Source organism: Drosophila novamexicana, unplaced genomic scaffold (assembly GCF_003285875.2).
Source record: "Drosophila novamexicana strain 15010-1031.04,08,12 unplaced genomic scaffold, DnovRS2.1 tig00004549-arrow-arrow-pilon, whole genome shotgun sequence".
NCBI lineage: Eukaryota > Metazoa > Arthropoda > Insecta > Diptera > Drosophilidae > Drosophila > Drosophila novamexicana.
This window is the reverse complement of record NW_020825047.1, coordinates 600,755-614,642: the sequence shown is the minus strand read 5'-3', so window position 1 is coordinate 614,642 and position 13,888 is coordinate 600,755. Positions and strand designations below refer to the sequence as shown.

The window sequence follows — 13,888 nt, the reverse complement described above, 5'->3', positions numbered from 1 at the left end:
ACCAACTGCGCTGCTGGTCAGCGATAAACATTATCTCGAAAGTTGCCTTGTTTTTGGCTATCTATCCGTGAGATACATTTGCCATGCAGGCCAATCAATATGGCCACAGACACAGTCTGAGCTGAGATCGAGAGCAGCAGCTGTTTGGTGATTTATGGGCCAATGTACGAGGGCTTGTTCTTGACTTGTTTCACCAATTAAATTGATTGACATGGGAAAAACTGTCAAGTGCACTGAATATGAAGCAGAAAAGGTTTCACATGGGCATACACCATATTGTTAGCTTTTAGCTGGAGCGAAAGCAGCTAATGCAGAGCTTTAAGCGCACTTGACTACCTTTTTGAGCTTACAATTAATCTAACTTAATGCTTAAGGTTTAACTATTATTGCTTAATATAGTTGTTAATTAATATCGGATTTCATTAAATTGTATTAATGTCATTTAAAAATAACGAGATAATAAAATTAATCTTTATTAAAATTAAAATGTTTTTCGCCGAGCAAAAACAATCAGCCAAAATATTTTTCAGCTTAGCTTTCCAGCTTAATTTCCAGGGCCTTTACATATTGAAACCAAAGCTGCTTTTAAAATAAGTTTTTAAAAAATCAGATCTCATGCAATTGTCATTATACAACACTATTTCTTTACAGATTTGCGCCTGCGCAACACTCAACAGGCAGACGAGGCGATTAATTTTGGTGGGCTTTTCCCGCCGCTGTTCAATGTCGCTCCCCGCGCATCGATTTCAGTGAACGCGACCTGTGGCCAAAATGGAGCCGAGGAATATTGTAAAATGGTGGATGCGTTTCCGCATCGATCCAAATACTGCGGCACCTGTAATGCCTACAGCTCCGATCGTGCCAAGCAGCGACCTATTGAATCGCTCATTTCGCCCAGCTCCAGCTACGAGGAGAGCTGGTGGCAATCGCCGACACTTCAGGGTGGCCGTCAGTTTGAGTATGTGACAATCACCTTGGATCTGAAACAGGTGAGTCAACTGGTCTGGTCTGGGTCATAGATAACCAAGCACCTCTGCAATGGCTGATCACATGTGACAGCCAAGCTGTGATCCAGTTTGTAATTAAGCCGCTGACTTGTCACTCATTTACAAGCGATTTAACGCCCGTTTCATGATCCATCTGTTCCCTGGGGCTTGTCGCCGATCATTAGACGCTGTGCGCTTGAAATATGATCGCAGCGAGCTGGTATCGAGTTTGGAACCGGTCACTAGGTATTACATTCTAATGCTCAAAATGGCAAACATAAATTTGCTTTGATGGAGCTTTGATTAAGTCATATCGTCTTACAGACAAGCCGCGACTTTCTTCAGTTATTAATGATGGGGACACTATTTCCGGGTTTTGGATATTGAAATAGATGAAAAGTATCTGAATAGGAGAGGTCTATCAATTTCTGTTACAATGATATCGATTACCCAGATATAAAGATATAAATTATTCGATGATAGAAATGGCAGCTACTTTTTGTCGTGGATACAAGCTTAACAAAAATATTATTTTATGTATATATTTATCGACTATATCGATAAATCCGGATAAATATATTACTGGAAAAACTACCCGGCATCGCCCGAGTCCAGTCATGTCGTCAAAATGCTCACTTCTATGAATAATACACGAAATCAAAAGAACGCCCAGAACATTTTTAAATGATAATATATCATAAAGTCAAAAAACCCCTTAATTACGTTACAGCATGGATTTTCCACAGCTCTTTAAAGCCGAGTTTGTGAATAAACATTGTATTAAAATACATTTATATACATGTATCCGATTGCAAAAGCTTCCTATCATATCCCATCATTTCGAACTTTGGACACTTCCATCAACAAAATGCTTTAAGAAAATAACAAAAATCTGAAAAATAAATCAAAAATTCTGTGACAGACCGGGCATATCTCTCGTTCATGCAAAATCAACGTAAAGAGAGCGTGTAAATTTTGACACATGCCGTTGATGTGTTGAAGTCTCTCAGCCCCTGCCCTTTCAATGGAAATACCATTGACTGGCGCTGCCCTCTGGCAATACCATATAAACAAAAGTCATGGGAACATTTAAAAATCGCAGAGTTTTTTGTATTTTTTGTTTTGCGTCTTATTTTTTTTATATTTTCTGTGACATTTTAAAGCAATTTTTGTCGGCCTGTCGCCGTCTGACCAAAAACTCAGTTCAACATGTGTCAATTGTAGTTAAAATTGAAAATTGTCTCTGAACGTAGACTGACATCTACATAGAGCCCAATACGCATCCAAAAAAGGTAATTCGATTTTACTTATTTTATTTTATTACTGTATTTTTGTCTGCGTAAAGTTTAGTACTCTGGAGCACTCTAGAGAACTGACAAAGTTAATTAGGGTAGGATCCAATTTAAATATTTATATGAATCTGTGTTGGCGAGTTGTGGCTCCCGTTCATAATTTATTAATAACTCTTGGAACGCATGGCTGTCATAAATCTCTCATACTTGCAGGCATATGCGAAAACATTGTTTTAATACCCTTGCACAGGGTACAATATTTAACTAATGAATTGTGTAACGTGTCGAAAGAATTTCCATTCTAATTATCAATCAAAAACAGAACTTTTGCTTATGAACTTAATAAACCTGAACACAAAGGTAGAACGTGGATTTCTATATTATTCGCTTTGCTCTTCTTGGCTCGCTTTACGCGTTAAAATTCGCAACGAGTTTAAGCTTGAATCGAGTGACAAGGTGTCCGCAGTCGACAATAATGGCCGCCAATGATAGAACCAGCATTTTCTCGACTGCCTGCTTACATTTTATATTGATTTACTATGTAGAAGACACCCCAGTTTTAAATTTATATAACTTAAATATAGCACACATCTGCTTAATATATAAAAGGGTGTTTAAGTTTCGGCAATTTAAAATTAATTGTATTTTCTTGTTTTTAATTTTAAATCAGCGCCCGAGTCAGAGTCGGCAGTTCTATGCTCCGGTTCTCTGCACGTTTTAATTAAGTGTATACTTCCATAGTCTTGAATACATCTTGGTCTTGGATGAATCTTTGTCTTGTCTGCCGCGGCATATGGCAATGAAAGAATTATATCAAAACATTGAGAAAAACAACAAAATCTTCTGAATCGGGGGAGGGTTTCAACATTGGCAACGAGGCAAATGATGCCACTCGAGTGCAAACTGCACTTGAAATGTCAACTTTGTGTCGGTTGATGTTAAGCAGATGATAATTTCAGCACTTAATTGCCATATAGAAAAAGTTCACGATAATCATGCAGATTGCGGATTGTAATAATGATGAAAAATGAAAAATAATGATCGTGGGTTGGCCAAGCAGCTGCAAGTGCGGAAATACAATACTTTGTTGCATTTCGTTTGCTTCAAGCCGCAATGGAATTTCAATTAACACTTTAACGCACAATTAGCACTCAATGAGGCTTTAAAGATTCATGAACTGATAGCTGGGTGGGCTAGGTCGATTAGCATTAGCCGAATGTTGATGTAAACAATGGAAGGCGTAAGGAAAATAAGAAAATTGAACTCACCATCTTTGCAGTTACAGCTCTTTCTTCCAAAACATATTTTTCCAAGGTCTTGTTTTAGTATTCTCTACTTTGTCTTAGCTATTCCAAAGTCTATGCCTTAAATACATCAAGAAAAATATATACTTATGTATTTGTCTTATAATATATATATATATATTTTTTTATATTTTAAAAATAAATAAAAAGGGCCCAAAATGTGTATTTAAAGTAACTAAATTCTTGAAGATATTACATGCAATTATATTAAGCTAATAAGTTAACATAGAAGACCATAACGATGAATAAAACTGATACTTGTAATAAAATACTTGCAAGTTAATCCCTTGACTAAACAAAAATAAATGACATTCATTTCGTTTTATACATTTCTTATAATATGACCATGGAGGACCATTAGGGCAACAAAGCTGAAGGGGATTTAGTAGCTTCTACCAATTGTTGTTTAAAGTATTCCCCGAAAACTCTCCCGTGTAGCTGACTTGTCAGCCACCCCTCCGCACAATCTTCAGCTGCCCGTTGTCACAGGCAATTAGCACTCGTTTCCATTTCCATTTCCATTTTGTAAACCTCCCTCCGTCCCGCTCTGGATCGCTTAATTTAGTTCCATGCGCTTTGGTTGGAAATATTTTCGGCATTTGTCACAACTGTTTAAAAACACATTAGAGCAAATCTTTTCTCTCTACAGACACAGAGCATTCCGCGCCAAAGAAATAGAAACCAAATTTATGACCCCGGACAAAAACTTGACATTCGTTCTTGAAGTTGCTTATTTGTTTTTTCATGGGCGACAAAAACGTCGAAGTCGCGCGAGTTGATTTTAACAATTAGACTAATCGAGTGATTTACAACAACAAGAACAACAACAGTAACAACAAACAGAGCGAGACAGGCATGTGTCAACGATTTGACAGCTTAAAATATTTTTCTCGCTAGTTTGGTAATGCCTTTTGCAATAGCCAACGAAGCCGGCCGGAAAGCTGCTTGCAACTGCCAGTCAGCCGCCCAGAGAGTCAGCCAGTCAGTCAGTTTGTCTGTCAGACTGTCAGGGTGTCAGAGTGTCAGAGTGTCTGTCAGCTTGGCTTGCCGCACGCTTTGGCCACAACAATGTTTAGATTTATGCTTCAATGGCTTTGGGGCGCGCGTGACTAATTGAAAGTCTAGCGAGAATTCTGGGAATTGCGATAAATTGAGCTAGCACAGTGGCTTTCAAACTGTAAATAGCTTTAAAACGCTTCGGTTTTAGTTGGCAAAATTATAAAAATAATATAAAAACGACAATCAGTTTAATAGAAATTTTAAATTATTATAGTAAGCTGTCTAAGTTTAAAACATTTTAGAAGAAATTAGTTTATGCTCAAAATTAACTTAAAAAGAGCTGCCAAAATTATATACAAATTTAAAATTATAAAAGTGGAGAAATAATATTTGATACGAATTAATTCCTTTAAATAGAAATATTAGAAATATTTCAAAAATTACAGTTGACAATATTTCATCTCAAGCAGCTTGGAAAACATTTTTTACTGATTTGTATGCCTTTAGAAATGCCAATTTTTTGCAAATGTTTGCCGAGCGGCAACATCAACAAGCTAGGCAACAGAAAAAATGTGTTTCTTTTATTTTTATAGGCATTTAATTGCTTCATTAAATTTAGCCAAATTTGGCCAAAGTTGTTGTTGCTGTTGGCGGCGGCGCCCGCGGCAACTTGGAGGCTTTGGGGCAGGCTTTACGTAACTGTAATTCAAATGTTTGACAAGTTGTTGCAACATTCGCAACAGCGGACCAACTAAAACAACAGCAACAACAACAACAACAACAACAGCAACAACAACAACAACAACAAGCAAAGCGTGTTACAAGCCACGTTCGCAACGCATTTAGGCGTTGCAATTATTTTAATGGTCAATTTATTTATTTGTTTTGACTGTTGCGAATGTTTTTCACGTTTCGCCTTTTTCAGAATGCTTCTCGTTGTTTAAACTGTTGTTGTTTGCATTTGCATAAATCACTTGAAGGTTTCGCTGTTAACGTGATTGAAGCTTTGCTTGAAATCCTTTTATGTCGCTCTTTCCGGTTAACGGCCACTTGATTCGAGCCCAAAGGCCGCAGTCCGGGCTGTTATTTAAACCAAGTTAAGCTAGTTGTTCTACTTGTCAGCTGCGAGAATTGAGTTTTCTCTTTGCTGCAGTTGCATTTAATGCGCCAATTTAACGATAAGAAAAGTTGTGGGCCAAAAAAGTTTGCCTTGCTCAAGCATTGAACTTTTTATTACCCACGCGCAAAATAAGACAAGCAACTGAAACAAGTAAGAATTGATAAAACCTAAAAAGTATGCGACAGAAAGATGCTCTATAAATAAATTAAAGGACATAATAAAAATAGTCGATTTATTCATCTATATAAAGAACTCTTTGGTCTTTCTCGCTTTGGACTCTATCCTTAATCGTTGTGGAAAAGAATTTTTTGTTTCTACTTAAAGCTTTAATTAAATTATCCTGTTTTGAAAACTTAAATTAAATATTTATGAAAATTTACAATACAACTATTATGTCTAATATAAAATTAACAAAGTTGGGGTGACTATATAAAACGAACTGGGAGATCGATTGGATAAGAATTAAATATAAAAGAAAAATTAATTTGTAAAACGGCTGAAGCTGATTTATCAGACTAAGCTCTCTTTTCATACCTTCTCTCTTCAATTTCTCTCTCTTTAGAGAGCAATATTTGTCTATTATGCTTTATGTCGCATTCTTAAACGTTGCACTGGCTGCGCAGGATTTTAATTAAATTGTATGCCTTATTAAACCTTGACAGATTTTTCCTTTTTTTTACTATTCTTTATTTTTAGCATTCTGATTTGTGTCGTGCTCTTAAGCCTTGCACTGGCTGCGTTTCATAAATAGAATACTAATATACCCTATTCTATTAGGTTAATAATGGTATATAGTCTACACCTTCTGTCTGCCATGTGGGTTTATTGGCCACATAAGCCAAAAAATTATGCGCTTCGCTTGTTGGCCGCCTTATCTAAATACATGCCAGCCAAAAACTTTTATTTCTTGGGCAGCAAGACTTAATAATTTTGAAAATATATATAGATAAAAATAAAATGATGTAGATAATAGACATGTGAGTAATATGCATATGACGAACTACACAACCAAACACATAACTAAATGCCTGCTATTTATTTATTTCTTTTTTTTTTTTTTTTTTGTCTTTATTTTCGGCTGTCTGCTAGACTTTTGTCTGTCTCACACAATTTCGCGCTTGTTTATTTTTAAAGTTTACGATGCGACGATTCGGTGAGTTTTTTCGGTGATTACTGCATTTGGTTTTATGGCCTAAAAGTTTTTTCCTTGTTTTCAACAATTAGTAGGGGTAAAAAAAAAGAAAATGTTGCGCCCGATTAATTCTGGCTATTGAGCAATAAATATTTAATGAGCAGAAAACCTGCAAGTTAAATTATAGACTGGCAATTGTTGGTTTATATTTTATCTAAGCCATAATTCAATGGCCGAACACCGCTAGGCTTTTTCTAAAGCTCTATAACAGCCTCTATCAATTCAATTAACTTGTCTCACTTGCATATTTTAAACATTCTGTTGTCTAATTTGACATGCAGTTTATCAGCTAGCTGGCATCTGAGAACGGGTTTCATTTTCATTTTATGGCCAGTTATCAATGGGAAGTGCATATAACAATAACTTGAAGCTGACCAAATATTAACACATATTTCAATGCCACGCCTTGAATGTGCTTTTTTCTCTCTTAGTTTCCTTTTCTCTACCATCTCCCCCCTCTATCTCCATATTTCTTTGCTGTTGTTTTCCCATTTGTTCAACACGTTTTTATTGTTGTTGTGCTTGTCAATTGCCCGTCAGTCCAATAGCTGATAAAAATGTCAAGTGCCGCCTTGTCTGCCCCGAGGGCTGACAGCCTCCACTTTCTGCTACTGCAGCTCCTGCTGTTGCTGCTGTTGTTGCCGATTGCAATCTACACAAATCTTCCACTGCCCTATAGAGAGACTCTACTCTGTCTGCCTGTAACGCTCTTATCGACAACTTGTTTCTGGTCAGGCAGCAGGAAGTTGCAGTCGAAGACGCGTGCACTTGCATTTTGGACCTGACTTTATCTCTGATCAAGGTTAGTGCAATTGACGTAGACAACATAATTTCATGAGATAAGTTATCGATAGGCTGCCATGGCCATGGAACAATTGCAATGGGAAAGAATCTATATAGACAATTATTTTGAGATTGGTTTGATACAATAATATATATGAATATATATTTAACTTTTCCTAATGTTTTTTTATGACAACTTGCCTCCTCCATGTAATTATTTATCATCCATCTGGATATGTTCTAATTACCTCTATATCTACTTTCCTGTTCTATAATTACTTTCCTGGCGAGCACAAATATTCTATATATTTTGCAGTCGTCTTCCATATTAACTTGTATTGAATTCACACTAATTATAAAAAAATACTTTTATTAACCCATTCACTTTACCTCCATGTTCACTCGTCTTGTGTGTTCTCAATTTCTACACGTTAAACCAGCACATGACCTCGAGAACATGTTCACTTGAATTGCATAAAAGCTTCTCAAAAAATCATATTAGTTTGCATGCCCACCTGTCCTCCTTGGGCACCTATGTCACCCACCGTTAAAGCAGTTTTTCTTTTTCACTCATACCTCTGAAAATCTATTCATACCGTTTTTTTTCTTCTGGTTCACAAATCATTTGGCAGCATGCAATAAATTTCTCAAGACATTCACTAATTTGCCTGGTCAGCAATTTCTTACGTTTGCTGTCTCTATCCGATTCGCTATCTCGCTCTAATCTTATCAGCGCATGTCGTGCCGCCTTCTGGCAGCTGATGTTGTTATACCCTGTACGAATCGAAAGTGGGTTTAATGATTTGCTGCGAATGTTTGTTACAATGGTAGAGGGCAACATCTCTGAAAGTTTATCTGTATAGACACGTAGGGTTTGTTGTTGGAAATATATATATATATTTTTGTATAGCTTAAGTAAATTAATTTAATCAGTTTTTATCAAATTTCCTCTCAAATCATTAAAAATCGTTTTTATAGCAAGGATTGGCAAGCTTATCTAATGACTAGATTCTCGTTTAGTATACACATATCAAAAATATTCCACTTCCTTATAACAAAAAGAGATAGATGTAAAGGCCATCATTATGCCATAAGATAATCACAAAAATCCAATGATAAACCCAAAAGTTATTTAAGAATGAAATTTGCAAAGCGCAAAATACGAATTAAATGCACGATTTTGTAGCGATAGCTTAGAGCAAGGTACAGGGTATTTTCGAGTCGTGCACACGCAACATTTGTTGGCTGTAATCAAAACCAGGCAAAGCAAATTGATGTTGCCGCTGGCAGACGCACGCATGCGCAGTGCTTGGCTTTGGCCTTTTTTAACCAGTGGCTTTTCCGCCAGTGGCCAGCACTGCGTGCGTTTTATCAGCGTCTGCGAATCGGGAAAAACTAGCGGCGAAAATGTGTTGTTGCAACAAGTGCCGTGGAAATTTGATAGACTCGTTGTTGAATGTCGCCTGTCGCGTTGTGTTATCGCAATGCGACTGACATTTTGGCCATGGCTTATGAGCGGGTTTTTCTTTTTTTGGGGCTCTTGTTGCTGGAAAATGTCGCTGGATGGCGCCAGCCGGCTTAGCCACGTTTTATAATCAATTACCCAGGCTCAGAGCTGGTCAAAAGGCCACACCTTGCACACACACACACACACACACACACGCCTTTTATTGGTTTTAGTTTTTCCATTTATTTGTATTTTTTTTCGATCTTTGGCAATCGATAGGCCCGCAACACGCGACATTTTTGGCATTTTGGCCAAACAATTTTCCAAATAGTCAAGAAAATATATATATAAAAACATATAAATATCTCGTGTCGGTTGCTGCTGCCGCCGGGCGTGTTGCTGGCGTTTGCGAGTCGCCTTCCTTTTCTTTTTTTTTTTTTTTTTGGTTTTTGTTTGTTGACAGCTTGCAAAATTTATGACACGATGGTGGCGTTGGGTTAAAGTTTTTTTCTTGCACCCAGCCAGCGGCAACAGGCGGCTGCTACAAATCTATAAGCTTTGCTGTTGTTGTTGCAGTTGCAGCTACAAAGATGTATACAACTAAATGGAAACATCAGCGCCTTGCCCCAAAGTGTCAGAAACAACAACGCTGTTCGCCGTGCGGCTAATTTATAGCGCAGCCAGTGAATGTAAAACTGTAAACTGTAATATTGTGGTTTGTTAAGTTCCCAAACTAACTTTTGGCCATAAATGTAAATAAATATGTGACTTAAAACATATAAAGTGAAAAACGAGCGAGCGGCTGTGTTAGTTACAAAATTACTTGCTAATTATGTTATAAAGTGACCATGGAGGACCATAATATGGGGGCAGTAGACTACGGCTAATTTGGGCATATTTGCTTATCAGATCTATAAAGTGACTGTGGAGGACCTGCGCTTGTAAAATTACATAAAAACAACGGAGGACTTGGTATTAAAGATCAGTACAAAACGATTATTTACTCAAGCGACCATGGAGCACAGAGGACTTAGGCGTGCTTTCAGACAGAAGCCTTATTTACGGACAGCTCATTGATTACGCTTTTAATTGGAATATAAATTGATATATAAATTATTTATTAATAAAGTGACCATGGAGGATTTGGCATTTAATACCAGGTTTGCTACGTGCCATTAGAAATATGCTTTAGCTGAAACTATACAGGGATCCTTGGTTAGTAAAGTACGATTAGACATTCGTAATTATTCATCTTTTTTTAAAGTGGCCATCGAGGACATGAATATTCGTTCTATCTGCTAAAATGCTAATTTCTCCCAAGTTCCTTTAGTTAGGAAAAAAAACTGTAAAAAGGACAGACAAGAAAATGTAAAAATTATTGCTAAATCAGGCTATGTTTAAGTGACAATGGAGAAGCGAGCTTTATGTTTAACCAACTCGTCGCCGACCTTTAAATTTTTATAAAATTTTATATCATTCCACCTGACAATCCACTTAAGTGAACAAGAAGAACATACCTTTCCCACATTCTGTTATATTATTGCTTATAATAATGTAATTATTTTTATTTATTAATATTATAATTGATAATGATAATATTATTATATTTATTTCTTTCTTCTCCCGCTTTTCAGACCTATCAAATATTTTTTGTCATGCTCAAATCGGCAAACTCACCGCGTCCCGCTTCCTGGATTTTAGAAAAATCAATCGACGGCATTAAATACGAGCCCTGGCAATACTTTGGCTTAAGCGATGCGGACTGTAAGCGACGCTACAATCTGTCCGGCCGTAATGGCAAATATATATTTAAAAATGACACCGAAGTCATATGCTCAACTCAGTACTCAAAGCCGCTGCCGCTGGAGAATGGAGAGCTGCACGTGTCCCTGTTGAAGAATCGACCTGGCGCACAGGAGCAGACGCCGGAGCTGATGCAGTTTATCAGGGCGCGTTTTATGCGCATACGATTGCAGGGCATGCACTCCACAGCGAATCTGGACAATAGCGTCGATTGGGTGCTCGACTCACAGTCGCTGGAGAAGCGCAGTTTCTACAGCCTCAAGCAGCTGCGTGTCAGCGCCCGCCTGGACTGTCACGGCCATGCGAATCGCACCCAGGATGTACCAGGCAGCTCCATGCTGCAGTGCGTCTGCCAGCACAATGCGTGCGGCATGCAGTGCGAGGAGTGCTGTCCACTGTTCCAGGATCGTGCCTGGACGCCCGGCGGAGATTGTGAGATTTGCCAGTGTAATGGTCATGCGCACAGCTGCAGCTACGATTCGTTTCTGGAGCGTGGCATTTGTCAAAATTGTGGCAACAATACGGCGGGCAATGAGTGTGAATTCTGTGCCGGCGGTTTCTATAGGCCCTTCGATGCGGCGCCCAGTGAACCCTGTTTGCCCTGCGCCTGCAATCCGCAGCGCTCGACGGGCAGCTGTGCGCCTGTGGGTGGCGCCTGTCATTGCCTGGAGGGTTTTCAGGTAAGAGTTGTTTAATCGACTTATCGATTTATTCAATACCTATCGATTTTTGTATATTTCGATGTGCATTGTTACTGATTACTCCATGTTTGGTAAAGAGCTTAAATTGTTTAGCGTCTTCTTGCGTAAAAGTTAAAGGTGCTTATTCCGAAATCGATATTTATCGATTTTTATGCAAGTGTAAATATATTGACGGTTCTTTCATATTTAAAGAATCTTTTGGAATGTCGTTTTTAGGAACTATTTAAAAATATATCGAACGATTTTAATTAATCGATATATTAAAACTATAATCGAAAAGTTAGAGTTTGAAGTGGATATTCATCAATGGATATTTATCAATTTTTTTGTAAGGAAATAAATTGACAGTTTTTCGATATTTAAAGACTCTCTTAAAATATAGAATGTTTGCTTTTTGGGAAATATTTAAAGATATTTTATATAAATACTTAATGTCTCGATATTAATTAACTAAATTTTTCAAAAGCCTATCCATTCATCGACTCTTTACTTTTTGGGAAAATGAATCGATAAAACTATAAAAATTTCTTTACTTGCAGGGTGCCCACTGCGAGGAGTGCGCCCCGAATCACTATGGCGACGATTGTCGGCGCTGCGAATGCGATTTACGTGGCACTGTGGCGGGCAGCGCCTGCGCTGGAAGTTGCCAGTGCAAGGCTCATGTGGAGGGCGAGACTTGCGCGGAGTGCGCCACGGGCTACTTCGACTTGACCGAGCAGAATCCGGAGGGCTGCAGTCGCTGTTGGTGCTCGCACGTGTCGGACACTTGTCACAGCGCCAAGCTGCAAACGTTGGCCTTTGAGACGCTGAACGATTGGCGGTTGACGGACATACAGCGGGCACAGGCCATCCCTGTGGCCATGGATGCGGAACATAAGCGTCTGATCTTTGGTAATGAGCTGGACGAGGTGGAGGCGATTTACTGGCAGGCGCCGTTGGGCTATCTGGGCAATCGATTGACCAGCTACGGCGCCCGGCTACAGCTGCAGTTGTCCTGGGTGGTAATGCGCGGCGATACTTCAGGCAAGCCCACCACAGGTCCAAATGTTATTCTATGCGGCAAGAATGGCCTGAAAATAGCCTATGCGGATGAGTCCTACGACAGCCTGGATCTGGCGCTGAATGTTACATTAACGGAGCAGGGCTGGTATCATGTGCCGCCGGCGGTGAAGGATATCAAGACTAGACTGAGACGCACCGAGGGTGGCGACTATCATGGCGAGGTGGTGACCAGATCACAGTTTCTCTCCGTGCTCGTCTCACTGGATGCGCTGCTCATACGCGCCGCCTACCACACAGATCAGGTGGAGACTTCGCTGGAGCATGCCATTATTTATTCGGGCGGTTTTGAGCTGGGCGGCAGGGCCACAACGCAGGTGGAGCAGTGCATTTGTCCAGCTGGCTATACGGGTTTGTCCTGCGAGGGCTGCGCCTTTGGCTACAAACGCATTTATGAAAACTCTACGGATCATCAGCTGCTCGGCAAATGCATACCCTGCCCATGCAATGGACACTCGAACTCATGTGATCTGCAGAGCGGCAACTGTGGCGATTGCATGCACAATACATATGGAGAGCGGTGAGTGAGGGGTGGAGAAGGGGACCTAAAGCCTAGAGCTGCCTTCATTAAATACAAATACACTTATGAGAATGGTCAAAGGGGATCTCAATTTCTTAAAATTCAGCCAATACATAAACCATCGAAAGGGATATTTAATTCTTAGAATTTAGCCAATACAAATATAATCCACATAGAGACTATGTTTAGATAATAAAAGGTCAATAATGTGAGCGAATCCCATTGCATCTGATTCGCCTACCATTTTACCTATGCAATTCAATTTGAGTTTGTTCAAAAATGCACAATTCATTCTCAAAGATGAACAAATGATTTAGTATTTAACTGATCAGATCATAATTATTCACTTTCATGAATGACATTTAATTCAATCCACCTACCATCCACACTTGCAACGTACCTTAAGCCTATACACATACCAGACAGTGTGGCGTGTTAAACGGTGTGTAAATTGTGTACTTGGGGTGAGAAGTAAACCAAACCCAATCACAGCTCATGCAGCTTCTTCTCACCTATTATTTAGCCAACTCAATTACCATCCACACACGCAGAGCAGGCCACACAATTGTATTCTGTTTACCCAATTCACCTACCATACACATAATACACTCTAAGCCTGTACACACACGCTGTGGTATGTATTTGCACCAAAAACTCACCACAACTCACCATAACTCATATT

General features: G+C 39.0%; 1 protein-coding gene across 1 annotated transcript in view; it reads left to right on the top strand.

Annotated features, from left to right (window-relative positions):
- LOC115769181 (laminin subunit alpha-1-like) overlaps positions 1-13,888 on the top strand; it is a 35,514-nt gene that overhangs the window by 19,388 nt on the left and 2,238 nt on the right. Inside the window, exons 2-4 of the mRNA XM_030713885.1 lie at positions 652-989; positions 10,758-11,606; positions 12,167-13,206. Coding sequence (XP_030569745.1) covers positions 652-989; positions 10,758-11,606; positions 12,167-13,206 — 2,227 coding nt within the window. The remainder of the gene's footprint in view (positions 1-651; positions 990-10,757; positions 11,607-12,166; positions 13,207-13,888) is intronic.